General features: G+C 42.2%; 1 protein-coding gene across 1 annotated transcript in view; it reads right to left on the reverse strand.

Moving 5' to 3' along the window:
* Window positions 1–15619, reverse strand: part of COL4A6 (collagen type IV alpha 6 chain) — a 76938-nt gene extending 61319 nt beyond the window's left edge. The window contains exons 1-2 of the mRNA XM_083372301.1: window positions 15501–15619; window positions 14123–14167 (exon numbers count right to left, since the gene is read on the reverse strand). Coding sequence (XP_083228427.1) covers window positions 14123–14167; window positions 15501–15602 — 147 coding nt within the window. The 5' untranslated portion in view covers window positions 15603–15619. The remainder of the gene's footprint in view (window positions 1–14122; window positions 14168–15500) is intronic.
* Between the last annotated feature and the right edge of the window lie 2182 nt (window positions 15620–17801).

The raw sequence follows: 17801 nt of genomic DNA on the forward strand, positions 1-17801 counted from the left end.
GAATGCACGGGAATGGAATTGGACTTGCCTGGAAGGGCATTCATTTATATTTGCACCCCTGAGCTTGATAACACCAGATGCATGTTATTTTTTTACACATGTACTCCGTAGCCATGCGTCAAATGCTTTACACATTTACTCAGCTGTAGAAACTGCAGAGATTTATTGTGTTTATTGTATTTATTTATGAGCCTAGTCGACTCCCAAGCTTTCAATAGCCCCATTTTTTTCCATTAAGTGCCAACAATCTTATCCAAATATTTAGGGCATCCTGACCGTTATTTATTCTCCCAAATTTTATCATCTTCATGCGAAAAAAAGGCTAAAGTATAATAAATAAAATAATTCCTCATTTTCTAAAGAATGCACAGCCATGTAAATAGTTCGCGGAAAGTACGTTTGTTTATATTTGCACGTCTGAACCTGATAACCCTACATGTTGGATTACTGAGGTGCTTAATCAGTTTTGAGGCTCTGGTGTGATCCCACTAAAAAGTTCACAAAATTACATTCTTGTGAATGTGTTCCTAACAAAGGGTTGTCCTGACAATCTGGCTGTTCTTACATCTCTGTGCGGTTTTGGCCACTTGCTGAAGAACAGAACAGCAGATGGCAGCAGAAATAGCTGCAGGAGAGCAGGCTTATACTGCAGCTTTGAATTCTGACTATAAAACAAAATGAGGAAGGAAGGGTGTGTGTGTGAAAAATATGGTTAATGTTTAAGCTGAGTTCTGCAGGGATTGGAGGTTTTGATAGCATTTTGCCAAGAAGCAGGTTAGTCTTTTGCCATCATGCAAAAACACAGAGTTCTGTAGCAACCTTAATCCTCTTCAGTGCATCCAAATAGAATAGAATTCTTTATTGGCCAAGTGTCATTGGACGGACAAGGAATTTGTGTGTCAGGAAATAATAGAATAACAGAGTTGGAAGGGACCTTGGAGATCTTCTAGTCTAACCCCTATGCTCAGGCAGGAAATTATATACCATTGGACAAATGGTTGTCCAATCTCTTCTTAAAAACTTCCAGTGTTGGAGCATTCACAGGTTCTGGAGGCAGGTTGTTCCACAGGTTAATTGCTATAACTGTCAGGAAGTTTCTCCTTAGTTCTAGGTTGCTTCTCTCCTTGATTAGTTTCCATCCGTTGCTTCTTCTCCTGCCTTCTGGTGCTTTTGAGAATAGCATGACTCCGTCTTCTTTGTGGCAACCCCTGAGATACTGAAACGTGGCTATCATGTCACACCTATTCCTTCTTTTCATTAAACTAGATATACTCAGCAGATACGGGACTATTTGAGAACGTCTATGGAGATTCTCAATCATTCAGATCATGGTTGCCCCCAAAGTACTTTTTCAAAAGGCAAATGAACTTTCTTGGTGTTTTTTTCCCCTTAAAAACATTTTGGGTCTCATCCAAGAACTCATCAGAACTGAAGAAGCTTCTTAGATGAGAAGCGAAACGTTTTCAAGGAAAAAACCAAGAGAGTCCAGTTGCTTTTGAAAAAGCACCTTTGAGATGACTATTCGAGAATTGTCACCTTGCATGATTTATATATTTGCTCAGTTATAGAAACTGGAAGGATTTATTATGTTGCTAAGTACCTTAAGGTTGATTTATGAGCTCAGTCAAGCCCCAGGTTTGCAGTAACTCCAAATGTATTCTTTCTCTATTACATGCCAACAAACAAACGTATCCAAATATTTAGGGCACTTTGACTGTTCTTTATTCTTTGAAATGTCATCATCATCATAAAACAAGTGAAGAACATTTTACCCAGACAGCTTTTTCACGTAACAAGCTTAAGTGGTAGATCTATCTGTTTAGGTAAGAATCTTGGTATGAAAATCCAGGGGATGAATGTCACCAGTGCAAATTATTTTATTTAATTGCAATGGCCTAATGCCAGACCTGGAACTGAATTCATTTTAGGTGATGATCATGAACCAGCAAATTTCTGATTTTTTTTAAAAAAGATTTTTTTTTATTAAAAATAAATAGTATAAAATAATAAAATGGAAGCTGCTCAGCTACTAAAGCGTCAGTCACGCTCACTATGGAAAACAGCCCCCCCGGCATTTCCAAATGTGCCCACCACTTTAAAAATATGGTTGTATCATTTTTAAAAACAAGCCTGAAAGGATTTCCTTTGACTAGACAATTAATGTGCAACAATTCAAAGAGCATTGCCCAAAAAGGACAATGAGGATGATGATGTAGGGCAGGGGTGTCAAACTCAATTTCATTGAGGGCTGCATCAGCACTGCGGTTGCCCTCAGGGGGCCGGGTGGGTGTGGCCAGGGTGCGTATGGCCTACTGGGTGGGCGTGGCCAACTCTACATCGTTCGCATCAAGGGTGCCTATGGGGGCCTGGGCAGGAGTGGGACAGATCTGAGGGTCTCTGGCAGGAGGAGGGTCTCTGGGCCAGGGCCAAGGCAGTGGGGGCTGTTCCCTCACTGTTTCCAGAATGGCTTCGCAGGCCGCATGAAATCACTTCGCGGGCCGGATCCAGCCCCCGGGCCTTGTGTTTGACATGTCTGATGTAGGGGAAGGAAGAAAGGAAGGGAGGGAGGGAGGGAGGGAGGGAGGAAGGAAGGAAGGAAGGAAGGAAGGAAGGAAATAGGCAGCCAGGAAGGCTTGCACCAACAAAACACTCATTAATGTACCAATAAAGAGAATATTTGTAGCTCAGGGTTGAAATGGAGTCTTGGTGCTCTCTGAGCTAGGTAAGTGAGGGGGTGGGGTGGGGGAGACAGCAAACTCAGAGAACACCAAGAATCACTCATTAATGTCTTTAAAACTTTTATCTGGTGGAAAACCAGCTGTTCCCCCCCCCTTGTAGAATGTGCTGCTTGCCATGCAAGCACAAGTTAGTGTGTCCCTTGAACTGAATAGACTTCATGCACCCTGCCTGAAGAGTTAATCCTGTAAAGGAAAAAAAATGTAAATATATTACTATACAAATCTCTGTATTAATTCCTTGTTTGGGGCTTGGTAGTAAAGTCTCTTATGTCAACAAAGCATCTTGTAATAAAACATAAGCGGTGACCCACGACAACTCAAAGCTAACATCTGCCGTCCTTCATTTATTTATTTATGTATTTAGTTTTATAGCCAAAAGGTTGCAGATATCTCCTGGGGAACCAGCTAATCCGGTAGAAATAAGTTTGTAAAGGGAATCCAGCAATCCCAAACCTAAGCAGATAATCAGATAAGACTCCAGAGGATTTATGGATGAAATGATCTTCTTCTTTTACATCCCTGTAAACATCCAGGAGCCACTTTCTTATACTCAAGTTTGTTGCTCAGAGTTTCAGGGTATAAAGATCAGCGCTACTTCTAAGATGATGGCACATCTCTCTTCCTTGTCTATGGAGATTCTCAGTCATCCAGGTTGTCCCAAAGGTGTTTTTTTCAAAAGGCAACTGGACTTTCTTGTTTTTCCTTGAAGATGTTTTGCTTCTCATCCAAGAAGCTTGTTCAGTTCTGACTGAATGGTGGAGGATGGAAGGATTTATATTTATATATATTTAAGGAGTATAAGAGGGACGCGGTGGCTCAGTGGGTTAGGACGCTGAGCTTGTCGATCAGAAGGTTGGCAGTTTTGCGGGTCGAATCCCGAGCGCCGCGTAGCAGAGTGAGTGCCTGTTACTCGTCCCAGCTTCTGCCAACCTAGCAGTTCGAAAGCACGTAAAAATGCAAGTAGAAAAATAGGGACCACTACGGTGGGAAGGTAACAGCGTTCCGTGCGCCTTTGGCGTCTAGTCATGCCAGCCACATGACCACAGAGACGTCCTCGGACAAGCGCTGGCTCTTTGGCTTTGAAACGGAGATGAGCACCGGCCCCTAGAGTCGGAAACGACTAGCACGCATGTGCGGGGGAACCTTTACCTTTACCTTTAAGGAGTATAAATCCTTCCATCCTCCACCATTCAGCCAGGACTGAAGAAGCTTCTTGGAGGAGAAGCGAAAATGTCTTCAAGGAAAAAACCAAAGTCCAGTTGCCTTTTGAAAAAGCACCTTTGGGACATCTCTCTTCATTCAATACGGCTGAATAGCACAATTTTTCAGGCTAACGGCCACGCCTGACTCTTGAATGATGTACTGGGAGCGCACTGTCAAAAGTCAACTCAAATTTCCTTTTAAAATGAAAAGTCAATGCTGTTCACATGATGATGATGATCCATCCGTGCCTCATTAATGTTTATTTCATGGATGAAGGGGGAAAGCAGGGCTCTCTCTGAAGGTCAGTGTGAAAGGGAACCAGTCTTCCATTTTACTGACTATCTGAAGAACTGCTCTGCCCTGTCACATCTACCCAGCCTCCCAGGACGGGAAGGCAGGGTGTGTTGCAGGTCCCATGTACTAGGCGTGTACACCTGGTGGGACCAAGAAAAAGAATCTTCTTGATGGCGGGCCCCTTCCTATGGAATATAATTCCCTCAAAGTTATGACTGGCCCCCAACTTGTTGCTTTTCCAAAAAGGCCTGAAGATGAGGTTTAGTCTGGGGGGGGGATCCAGGGACCCCAAATGGAGGAGGAGCCAATCAAGTGGCTGAACTGATTGTGATATTGCTGCTGTTTTTATGTGGTGGCTTTCTTTTTTAATGTTGTAAGCTGCCTAGAATCACCTGTGTACGAGTTAGGCAGCCGTATATATATTTGATAAACAACTAAATACAAATGTTTAGTTCACCACCTCTTACAAAAGACGCAAAACAGCCCAAGAGGTTTTTTTCCATGGAGAGTTAAGACCTTTCATGTTCATCTGAGCTGCCAACGAAGGACATCTGCCCAACCATTCTCACAACCATTCCTCCTCAATTGATCTGGAAATGACCTTAAAAATAGCTGATCTTTGTGCTCAACAACTGTTTTGTGTTCGGAATATATTCCTAGTTTTCTAATGGGAAGGGTTTTCTTTACAAGCTTTGAATGCCTGAATTAAGCGATCCATTGCACTCCGCTGGGAAGAGAACATCGAGATATCCTCATATCACATCTGGAAAGGGAAGTGCTTTCTTTCAGGCTCCATGTTGTCAAACAAAATCAAGATCTTCAAATGCAAGACTCATTCAGTTGAAGCTTCCTGTTTCACACAGTGGGCTAACCAGATGTATCAGCTACTATGTCCTACTTTTATTTTCTTGCCACTGATCAGCACTGAACAGGATGTTACTACTTAGCTACAAAGCCTCCAGGAATTTATAATGCCTTGGTAAGGCCACACTTGGAATACTGCATCCAGTTTTGGCCACCACGATATAAAAAAGATGCTGAGGCTCTAGAAAAAGTACAGAGAAGAGCAACAAAGATGATTACGGGACTGGAGGCTAAAACATATAAGGAACGGTTGCTGGAATTGGGTATGTCTAGTTTAATGAAGAGAAGGACTGGGGTGACATAATAGCAGTGTTCCAATATTTCAGGGGCTGCCACAAAGAAGAGAGAGTCAACTTATTCTCCAAAGCACATGAAGGCAGGATAAGAAGCAAAGGATGGAAACTAATCAAAGAGAGAAGCAACGTAGATGTTAAGTAGTGGATTCTGAAGAGTATGAATGATGCCAGGCGGATGAGTACAATCAAACAGCTCTTTATTTGATGAACATAACTGTACTGAAGGGTTAGGGGGTACTAGCACTCCTTATATACTTTTCTGACTCCACAGCCAACCAATCGGATTGAACCTCTTCCTCCCGCCAAAATTGACTCCCGCCAGAACGGTTACAGTTCAATGCATACTGGTAGTGACTGTTATACAAGTGCTTAGGTGTTTCTTTAAACCTTAATACACAACAGTAGACCTAAGGAGAAATTTCATGACAGTTGGAACAATTAATCAGTGGAACGACTTGCCTCCAGAAGTTGTGAATGCTCCACGGCTGGAAGTTTTTAAGAAGAGACTGGACAGCCATTTGTCTGAAATGGTATAGGGCTTCCTGCCTGAGCAGAGGGTTGGACTAGAAGATCTCCAATGTCCCTTCCAACTCTTATTATTATTATTATTAATTTCACTATGGACACCACATAAGCCAGTAGTGTGGTATCTTCAACTACAGATTGCCATAATTTAACTGTGCACCATCTAAGAAGGCAATTCTCACTGATAATGTTACATCAACTTTCCGAGGCTGTGTTGGGCTACAATCCTCATTATTCTCTCTTCAGGTTAGAGAGAGAGAGCCAAAGAGATGACCTTGGAATAAATACCCCATGAGAATTATAAAAGATGCATTAAGCCCAGGAAATGGAAAGAGTAAGAAAGAAGATCAGATTGGTTATGACCTAATTCACTACTGTATATGACAGACAGTAGGGAAAAACACAGGCTTTCAAGACTCTGTTACTAGAGTTTATCTCAAAAATAAAATGAAATAAAAACAGAAGAATTAAAATTCCAAAAAAGAAGTCCAATGACCTGGATTACCTTGGAGAGCTTGACAATTAAATTAGTTTAGTAATTAAAAGAGTTCGGCAATTAAATGCCCACTAGACTAGACTATTATCAATAATGACCAACAATAATGGGAATTGTAGCCAAGTGTCTAAAGTTCTAGCACAATGGTAGTAGGAGAAAAAAATATAGTATTTTATTTCTAAAATGATCACCAGGTTTATATATTTCCCTTATGTAACTTCTTGGTGTGATTTTTTTTAAAAGAAAATTCTCCAAAGTATAATCCACCAAGGCTTTTAATGTCTTCTGTTAGGGAAAGTATTTTAATCCCTTATGACATGTCACTTTTTTTTTAAGCAAAGACCTGATTTGGCCTTTGAGTATTGTGCTGAATCCTCTCCAAGAAGATCTGGGGCCAGGACTAAATTTAATTTACAATCGGTTAACATAACATTAGGTGGTGAGGATTTAGATGGAGGAGGCCCAAGAAACTCCAGGGCTGCAAACTAGAATGGGGAACCCAAAAGTGTTTTTCTAAAGGCCACTGAACTTTCTTGTTGTTGTTTTTTCTTTGAAAACGTTCTGCAGAACTGAAGAAGCTTCTGGGATGAGAAGTGAAATGGTTTCAAAGAAAAAACAAAGCAAGCCCAATTGACGTCTTGAAAAGTACTTTTGGGACAAAGCATGACCACCTGGTTGATTTGAGAATTTAAACTTTAAAACTTTTAGAATGGGGACGAGGAACCATTACTATCCACCCCTTCCACATTGCAACTAAAAAAAATAATCAATCAATCAATCAATCAGAATAGAGCTGAAAAATTGCTAGGCTGTCTCAGTGGGTTAGGACGCTGAGCTTGTCGATCAGAAGGTCGGCAGTTTGGCGGGTCGAATCCCGAGTGCCGCGTAACAGAGTGAGTGCCTGTTACTCGTCCCAGCTTCTGCCAACCTAGCAGTTCGAAAGCATGTAAAAATGCAAGTAGAAAAATAGGGACCACTACGGTGGGAAGGTAACAGCGTTCTGTGCACCTTTGGTGTCTAGTCATGCTGGCCACATGACCACGGAGATGTCCTCGGACAAGCGCTGGCTCTTCGGCTTTGAAACGGAGATGAGCACCGGCCCCTAGAGTCGGAAACGACTAGCACGCATGTGCGGGGGGAACCTTTACCTTTACCTTTACCTTAATTGCCTTGGTGGAGCAGTGAGCTAATGCCTCCTTAAGTAACACCAGCTGCCTGCAATTAGTGCAGGTTCGAGTCCCACCAGGCTCAAGGTTGACTCAGCCTTCCATCCTTCCAAGGTAGGTAAAATGAGGACCCAAATTGTTGGGGGCAATTAAGCTGACTTTGTAATAATGCCGCTTGGGGGTGTGTGTGAAAGCCCTAATAAGCAGGCATATACATAGAAGGAAGGCTACTGCTAAGCTTGTAAGCCGCCCTGAGTCTTCGGAGAAGGGTGGGATATAAATGGAATTAAAATAAAAATAAATAAATAAATAATCTGTGGGTTGTTAAAAAGCACCGTGGAGTCACTGTCTCCTTGTGAGGGTTGTAAGTTGTGTGCATTGTTCCTGGGAGGCTCTGCTTCTTTGGAGTTTACTCACTGATTAACTCTCTCCACCGTTCACCGTGGAATTAGATCCCCAAGTCCTCTTCTTTGGGGAAAAGGAAAATCATAAAATGAGTTGGAAGGGACCTTGGAGGCCATCTAGTCCAACCCCCCTGCTCAAGCAGGAGACACTATACATTTCAGACAGATGGCTATCCAGCCTTTTGATGAAGCACCTACAACTTCTGAAGTCAAGCCGTTCCACTGGTTAATTGTTCTCAGTGGCTTAACTAAGTTTAAGTTCCCCTTTCCGGTGAAGAAGGCTTATTTCTAAGTACAGCCAAACAGGACAGACACAGTGCTTAAGGAAGGGAGAAATCAGCCTAATCGGAAGGCAGAGATTTACGTATTAGGAACATTAAAGGGGCCTCTTGAGTCCATGCCAGATCCTTCTTTTCAAACAGCCTGTGGTTTTGTTTGGTTTGCTTTGTGAACCCTATACACACACACACACACACACACACACACACAGACACACACACACACACACACACACGAGCTGATAGAAGCCAGTCCATATGCTATCGCTCCTTGAAATGTTTCCATTCAGCCAGCCTTGTATTTTCAGCTGAAAGGCTGGGACTGATGCATCTCAACTTGCAAACTTCTCAACCTTCTTCCGTGGGAAAAGCTAAACATCTACACCAGGATGGGGGTGAGGGCCGGGGAGGGGGGGGAAAATGGGAATGTGCCAGGCAGGTGGGGAAAGGGAAGTTCCTTCAGGCCCTTTCTCTGGGACATTGGTGGTTAACAAGCTACAAATGCGGGGAATGATGGCTGACAGAGACAAGGTTTTCCTAACAGCTGTAGCAACACAAGAAATGAAGTCCATCTGGGGGCAGTTTCTTTGGCAGGACCTATGTTGACCTCTTTCCCTCCCACCCACTTATGTACAGTATAGCCCTCCTGAACGGGTGGGGCTCTTCCTTCCATGCCCACCTCCCCACCGTGATCTGAAGCAGAACATCCAGATTCAGCCACAGTTTTGTTCCATACAGTATTAACCTTGTAAACTCTAAAGCTTCCCTCTTCCTGCTAGGTATCCAAGATGGACAGTGATTAATATTTAATATTTATATGTAAGGGTGTAGGTTTATACATATGTTCTATATAGCATGTTTAAATGTGTGTTATATGTGTACACTTTGAAGGCAAGCAACTAAATTTCATTTTTAATGTGTGCCATTGTGCCCACAGTAAAAAAAATGACAATAAAACTTCTCTCTCTCTCTCTCTCTCTCTCTCTCTCTCTCTCTCCTCTCTCTCTCTCTCTCTCTCTTATATATATATATATATATATATATATATATATATATATATATATATATATATATATATATATATATATAAAAGGTAAAGGTTCCCCCGCACATGTGTGCTAGTCGTTTCCAAATCTAGGGGCCGGTGCTCATCTCTGTTTCAAAGCCGAAGAGCCAGCGCTTGTCTGAGGACGTCTCCGTGGTCATGCGGCCGGCATGACTAGATGCCAAAGGCGCACGGAATGCTGTTACCTTCCCACCGTAGTGGTCCCTATTTTTCTACTTGCATTTTTATGTGCTTTCGAACTGCTAGGTTGGCAGAAGCTGGGACGAGTAACAGGCGCTCTGTTACGCGGCACTCAGGATTCGACCCGCCAAACTGCTGACCTTCTGATCGACAAGCTCAGCGTCCTAACCCACTGAGCCACCGCGTCCCTCTCTCTCTCTCTCTCCCTATATATATATATATATATATATATATATATATATATATATATATATATATATATATATATATACTTATCTATCTATATCTATCTTTCATCTATCTATCTCTATCTATCTATCTATCTATCTACTTATCTATCTATCTATCTATCATCTATCTATTGATTCACTGCTTGGGGCATCTCACATCATCCCTTTTCCCTTTTCAATTTTTTATTAGTTTATAATATAAAATACAAAACTACCAAAGAAAATAGGAGGAAAAAGGGAAGGGAAAAATGTGGCCAAGGGGAATAAAGAAAGAAAAGGCGTTGACTTCCAACTCCCTTTGGTGCAGTAGAATAAGATAGTAAGATCAAACCTCAACATTTTACTTTTACATAATAGTATCATGTTACTAGTCATTTCGATAATAACAAATCCATTAATTGGTAAAAGCCCAAATCAAACTTTCATTTTTTCCCACCCCAAGCACAAAAATCCAGAAGCTGTTTCCACCTGGTTATCATTCCTGTAGCCTCTTTACTACAGGTCGTGCTTGACTTACAACAGTTCATTTAGCGACCGTTCAAAGTTACAACGGTGCTCAAAAAAGTGACTTATGACCATTTTTCACACTTAGGACCATTGCAGCATCCCCACGATCACGTGAACAAAATTCAGAGGCTTGGCAACTGGTTCATGTTTATGACAGTCGCAGGGTCCCAGGATCACGTGATCCCCTTTTGCGACCTTCTGCCAAGCAAAGTCAATGGGAAGCCAGATTCATTTAATAACCATGTTACTGACTTAACAACGGAAAGGTCATAAAATGGGGCAATACTCATTTAACAAAAGTCTCACTTACCAACAGAACCTTTGAGCTCAATTGTGGTCATATGCCGAGGACCACCTATGTCCAGCCAAGGCCTTACACAAAACCCTTAGTTAAATTTGGGATTCTCTGGGGTTTCAAAACTGCACATTGGACTCGTTCTGTTCCTGCATTTTAAGCTACAGATTTTTATCCTTCATGGTTGTTTTGAGACAAAGCAATAAGGGTGGGAGCGGGGAGATGAAAATTAATGCCTCCTCTCAAAAGAAATAAGGAAAAGGAAGGAGAGAAAGAAAGAATGAAAACAGATAGGGCAGCCAGGATGTGCTTTGAAAGGATCCAATTCTCTGGTCAACCTGATTGAATTAAACTAAATTAAGTCTGCATGTTCAATTTGTTTCTCTGCTGAATTTTATGTTGCTGGCTTTAGAGGTTGTTTATTAGATCTATTGGTAGTACTAACAAAGAAGGAAGGAAGGAAGGAAGGAAGGAAGGAAGGAAGGAAGGAAGGAAGGGAGGGAGGGAGGGAGGAAGAAAAGGGGGAAGGAAGGAAGGAAGGAAGGAAGGAAGGAAGGAAGGAAGGAAGGAAGGAAGGAAGGAAGGAAGGAAGAAGTAGAATGGGAGGGAGGGAGGGAGGGAGGGAGGAAAGAAGGAAGGAAGGAAGGAAGGAAGAAGTGGAATGGGAGGGAGGGAGGAAGGAAGAAGTGGAATGGGAGGGAGGGAGGGAGAGAGGAAGGAAGGAAGGAAGGAAGGAAGGAAGGAAGGAAGGAAGGAGTGGAATGGCAGGGAGGGAGGAAGGAAGGAAGGAAGGAAGGAAGGAAGGAAGGAAGAAGTGGAATGGGAGGGAGGAAGGAAGGAAGGAAGGAAGGAAGGAAGGAAGGAAGGAGTGGAATGGGAGGGAGGGAGGAAGGAAGGAAGGAAGAAAGGAAGGAAGGGAGGGAGGGAGGGAGGGAGGGAGAGGAGGGAGGAAGAAAAGGGGGAAGGAAGGAAGAATGGGAAAGAAGGGAGGGAGGGAGGGAGGGAGGGAGGGAGGAAAAGGGGAAGGAAGGAAGGAGGAAGGGAGGAAGGAAGGAAGGAAGGAAAAGGAGGGAGGAAGAAAATGGGGAAGGAAGGAAGAATGGGAAAGGAGGGAGGAAGGAAGAAGGAAAAGGGGGAAGGAAGAAGGAAAAAGGAGGGAGGAAGGGAGGAAGGAAGGAAGGATGAGAAAGGGAGGAAGAAAAGGCGGAAGGAAGGAGGAATGGAAAAGAAGGAAGGAAAGGGGAAAGGAAGGAAGAATGGGAAAGGAGGGAGGAAGGGAGAAGGAAAGGGGGAAGGAAAGAAGATTGAAAAAGGAGGAAGGAAGGAAGGAAGGAAGGAAGGAAGGAAGGAAGGGAGGGAGGGAGGGAGGGAGGGAGAGGAGGGAGGAAGAAAAGGGGGAAGGAAGGAAGAATGGGAAAGAAGGGAGGGAGGGAGGGAGGGAGGGAGGAAGGAAAAGGGGAAGGAAGGAAGGAAGGAGGAAGGAAGGAAGGAAGGAAGGAAGAAAGGAAGGACGGGAAAGGAGGGAGGAAGAAAATGGGGAAGGAAGGAAGAATGGGAAAGGAGGGAGGAAGGAAGAAGGAAAAGGGGGAAGGAAGAAGGAAAAGGAGGGAGGAAGGGAGGAAGGAAGGAAGGATGAGAAAGGGAGGAAGAAAAGGGGGAAGGAAGGAGGAATGGAAAGAAGGAAGGAAAGGGGGAAAGGAAGGAAGAATGGGAAAGGAGGGAGGAAGGGAGAAGGAAAGGGGGAAGGAAGGAAGATTGAAAAAGGAGGAAGGAAGGAAGGAAGGAAGGAAGGAAGGAAGGAAGGAAGGAAGGAAGACTATGACCTGAAATCTTTCAATTTTCTACTGTGGTTAGGAGTGATTATTAAAAAAACACACAACTAAATTGCCATGGGGAGAAAATGAATTCCTAATTTCCACTGTCTGTCCCACTAATTAAGGTCACATGTTGCATATGTTAAAATAAAATGAATTTAAGAGTCTTTATGCATAATTATAGTACTGAAGCATGACATAAATACTTCGTGGAACAAAAATAAGGCCAAAAAAAAATAAGGATAGACTGATGGAAATTTTTGTTGATTTATGGATGTTGGTGCTTACTTTTTAAAGATTTTTCTTCCATTTTGTCTTTAATTTTTTTAAAAATGTTGGTTCATTAGTAAACTATCCAGAGATCTTCACGTAGTAAGATAGCTAGGAAAGATGCAAATGTATCAATGGACAGAGGAAAACCGCTATTTTCTCCAATGGCCTTGTTCTCTCCAACAAAGGGCAAAAGACTGGCTGGGAAGGGCAGTATGCCAAGTGACCAGATCTCCCATCTGTCCTTCTCTTGGAGATGCTTCCACTGGACTGAAGAGTCTTTCAAATCCCTTTGAAGTTTGCCATTCAATCTGATTGACTGATTATGTGTCATCAAGTGGCTGTCATCTCCTATTGACCACATAGACATTTTTTCCCCATTCCAATTTATGCCTAACCTGTTGCTTCAGATAACCGCCTTGCTGCTGCTTATCCATTTCTTTTCTTCCACTCTTCCTAGCATTACAGTCTTTTCAAGAGAGCTATGTCTTCACAAAGGGACGCGGTGGCTCAGTGGGTTAGGACGCTGAGCTTGTCGATCAGAAGGTCGGCAGTTTGGCGGGTCGAATCCCGAGTGCCGTGTAACAGAGTGAGCGCCTGTTACTCGTCCCAGCTTCTGCCAACCTAGCAGTTCGGAAGCACGTAAAAATGCAAGTACAAAAATAGGGACCACTCCGGTGGGAAGGTAACAGCGTCCCGTGCACCTTTGGCGTCTAGTCATGCCGGCCACATGACCACGGAGACGTCCTTGGACAAGCGCTGGTTCTTCAGCTTTGAAACGGAGATGAGCACCGGCCCCTAGAGTCGGAAACGACTAGCACGCATGTGTGGGGGAACCTTTACCTTTATGTCTTCACATAATGCATCCCAAGTTGGATGATTTGAGCCTGCTCATTTACGCCTCAAGTGATACTCTTTATCACTCTCTTCTTATCCTGCTTCTTCAAAGTCCTTCTCTTGCTCCTGTGATGCGCCAAAGGGAAATATATGGCTTGCAATGACTCTGATCTTTGTAGGCATAAGGACATCCAGGCATTTGAATACTTTTTTTCAAATTCTTCCAAACGCTCGTCTTTTTTTTTAAAGGATAAAGAGCATTTGCAAGTATGTGTATGCTTAACCAATTCCTCGTTGACCACACAAGAAGAAATAACGGCTCCTAATGTCAATGTGGCTGTGTTTGCTACAGCCTCAATCACCTGTTATTTTGTGGAGTCTCAATGTTCATTCTATGGTCCAGACCTAGCTGCGTTACCGACCTTCCCCTGCTTCAATCAGTAGCAAAGGAAAATCCTCTTAGAACAGAAGACCTGCCCTACCAACTGCATACAATCACCTTTACCCTGGAGTTTCTGTTGGACTACCTATCAACAACCTCAATCAAGGACCACAAAAACAAGCATTTGAGTTCAAACCCAGAATCATACTTAAAGTCAGTGGCCAAAAAGCCACACTAAGAGAGATGTTGAAGTCCTGGGGAATCCAGAGAGACTTACCGGAACTCCATAAATTCCAGGGAATCCAGGAACACCCATTGGGCCCTAAGAGGATAAAAAAAGGAATACAGTTAAGTGCCTGTCTGTTCTTTACAGTTCTAAGTCCAGTTCATGAGGCATGTTAGCCCTAGAACAATGGATATACAATCAAGGATGGACTTGCTATAGACAATCTTTTTGCATTATTTTATTTGCATTTTGGTTCTCAGTCACAACTAAATCTTTATGCAGATGCTTTCTGAGAGTCTCTGGATGGAGGATGGGCTATGGGTATGTCAAACGCAATTGTAAGAAAGTTTGTGAACCTTTCAAAGCAGTTCATAATCCAGCAGTACTGTAAGCTACAGTGAGATCGGTGCTTCAACTAAATCCTATTAATAGATAAAGAGATTCTGGTTTAACAAACACAGAGAACAGTCTTCCTTTCCTTCTGAGTCACACTATCAACTAACATAGCTTTCCAATTGTGGTAAAAGTTCACACTTGTACAGTACACATAATTCTGGTAGGTCCTAGGTACAACTATGCTGAGCCCCTAAGAGATCACAGCACCTTGATACTTTGACTGGCAGGTTATGATGGACACTGTGGAAGTGGCACTCTTCAATGTTTTGTGCAGCTCTAAGAAATAACTTTTAGTGAAATACACACTAAAATAGTGTGTGTGTGTAGATAGATAGATAGATAGATAGATAGATAGATAGATAGATAGATAGGATAAAGATATATAGATAGATGACATAGATGATATAGATATAGATGACATAGATGAGATAGATAGATGATAGATAGATAGATAGATAGATAGATAGATAGATAGATAGATAGATAGATAGATAGATAGATAGATAGATAAGAAAGAGACAGACAGAGAGAGACAGAGACATGGATGATAGGTGGATGACGGATAGATGATATCATAGATGATGGCTGGATGATAGATAGATAGATAGATAGATAGATAGATAGATAGATAGATAGATAAGAAAGAGAGAGAGAGAGACATGGATGATAGGTGTATGACAGATAGATGATATCATAGATGATGGCTGGCTGGATGATAGATAGATAGATAGATAGATAGATAGATAGATAGATAGATAGATAGATAGATAGATAGATAGATAGATGATAGATAGATAGATAAAGCTGATAGACATAGATGAGATAGATGAGATAGATGATAAATAGATAGATACATAGAAAGATAGACAGACAGACAGACAAATAGAAGATAATTGGTTAACTTTCAGTAATTTCATTACCCTGATTATGCCCAAATGACTCAGCAAAATGTAGAATTGCCACTACAGCAGAAAGAAAGAACAGGGTTGTCTTTGAAGATGTACAAGAACCCCAAAAGCATGAATGAACTTACCTTGTCTCCCTTCATTCCAGCGGCACCTGGAGGACCTGTTATACCCCTCTCTCCTTTCAGTCCTCTTACTCCCTCTGGTCCAGTAAAGCCTTCGATGCCCATGGGTCCTTGGTTCCCGATTAGCCCTGGTTGACCCTACAGAAGAAGGAAATCATGTTTTATTTTGTTTCTCAATAATATTTTTGCAGACCCTCCTCTTAAGCTAAATATCAGCAAATTACCAAGAACAAAATCCTCAACTGAAGGTCAATGTTCTACCTTAAGAAGAAGAGTGAAGAAGGTGGCCTTAATATGGTCGGACCTACACCAAACATAGAGCCATTAAATGCCTTTGGAGAACATCTACCAAATCTGTGAGCGAAGAAATTAGGAAGCTGCTTTCTCAGAATTTCTCAAGATGTAAAGAGTGTAAGAAAGATGGTCTCTTGACAGAAATATATATGATCTGTTGCCAGGATGACAAGGGATAAAACAGATTTTAAACCACAACAGACAGATAATATTCAGAAGTGGCTCAGACAGATACCTCCTAATTCACTGAACTACAAGGAGAAGAAGCCTTCAAAACTTGGCTTCCATCCCAGACCTTGGGGTAGGGTGGATGAAACTCCCTTGGTTATAACATTTGTGTTTTGATAGGTTGCTTGGATTGCAATTTCTTTTAATTATTTTCTGAGAGCCAGCTTGGTATAGTGGTTAACAGAAACAGAAATAGAAATTGGGAGACCATGGGTTCTAGCCTTGCCTTCGGGCTGAAGCCAGCGGGGACACCTTAAGCCAGTCACTTCTCTCAGCCCCTGTTAAGAAAGCAAGGGCAAACCGCTTCCAAAACTATTGTCAGAATAATTGAGGCAATTGCCAGGAATAAAACACTTGAAGTTAGGCATGCGCGCACACACACACACACAGCACATTTATGTAGTTATTTTTGTAATTTGATCCAGTCTACTGTATTAAATGTTGTTCTCTTTATGTTGCTCTTCATTTCTGGGGAGATGCCCAGAGTTGGTTGGCATCAAAAGTGAGTACGTCAATAAATATAATGTTCTCTGGGGTCTCAAGAGAACAAAGCTAGACGCCAACCATTTACATTTTTGAAAAGGTAGCTTTCAGGTGAACTCTTCAATCCAATTTAAAAAGAAAAGAGGCTCCAGCTAAACTTTAAGAATGAATCACCAGTTTGAAAACTGTCCAACCATCGTCTTCTTTGCAGGTTTTCCAACTTAGTCTGCTACAGAAAAAACACCTCATGACCTATCCACAATCTTCTTTAAGTGACCAGACACAAAAGAGGACCTCCCAATGACACTGGCAGATTCTAAAAATAGAAAGTGATATTCTGCTACTTCTTGGGACCATCAACTGGTTCATCATCATCATCATCATCATCATCATCATCATCATCATTATTATTATTATTATTATTATTATTATTATTATTATTATTATTAAGACAAACTCAAAACCTCAGAGCTGAGATAGCCAGCAAAACTCCCCAGTTGTCTTTGAAAGGGCTTGCTTTGCTTCCAAGTTTATGAATTATATCATCAAAACAAAGACTCAAGCAGCATGAAAGAAAGAGCCCCCCACCCCAATCCTCTGAATGAGTTAATTTTATTCTTTTCGGCTGTAATAACATTGTAAAACAATTTGGAACACTAGCTTGAAAGGCCAAGAAGAAAACTCCGCAAAGCTGCAACATATGGATCACATACAGAGTTCTAAACTATCCACGGAGAACATGCAAGTTCTCCCTGCATTAAATCTTTTTTCCATGCTGGCAGAACAGCATGAAAAGAAGAAAAATAAAACAAAGAAATCAGCTCCCTCCTTCTCCTCCTCCTCCTCCCTCCTTCTTAAAAAAAAAATCAGAATCCGGAAGCTACTAGAATAACTGTGATGACACAACATCTCTGGAAGGACAGGGGCAAAACTTTTGAGCTGGATTATTTTGTGTGTGGAAAATAATTTCGTACCCTTATTCTGTTTCTTCCCGGAAGGAGGAGGAGGAGGTGGAGGAGGAAGAAAGAGAGGGAGGGGAGAGGAAAGGAGAAGAGAGAGGGGAAAACATTGTATCATGAAGTGTTGTGAGTGTGGTAGAGAGCTCTGGGGAGTCAAAGAAAGGACCAGGAGACCAAATGTGGCCCGTGCGTGTCTTTTTTTTTTCCTTCCAGGAGAAAAGACATGGACTTTATTACGTTGAACTTCTCTGCAGTGCTACAGTCCCCCAAAATTAGAAAACTGCACAGTTGTGAGATTACTAGCAGATCTCTCTGTAGGGGGGGGCCAGAAATTAATTGT

Source organism: Vipera ursinii (genome assembly GCF_947247035.1).
Source record: "Vipera ursinii genome assembly, chromosome: 12".
In the NCBI taxonomy this organism is placed as follows: Eukaryota; Metazoa; Chordata; class Lepidosauria; order Squamata; family Viperidae; genus Vipera; species Vipera ursinii.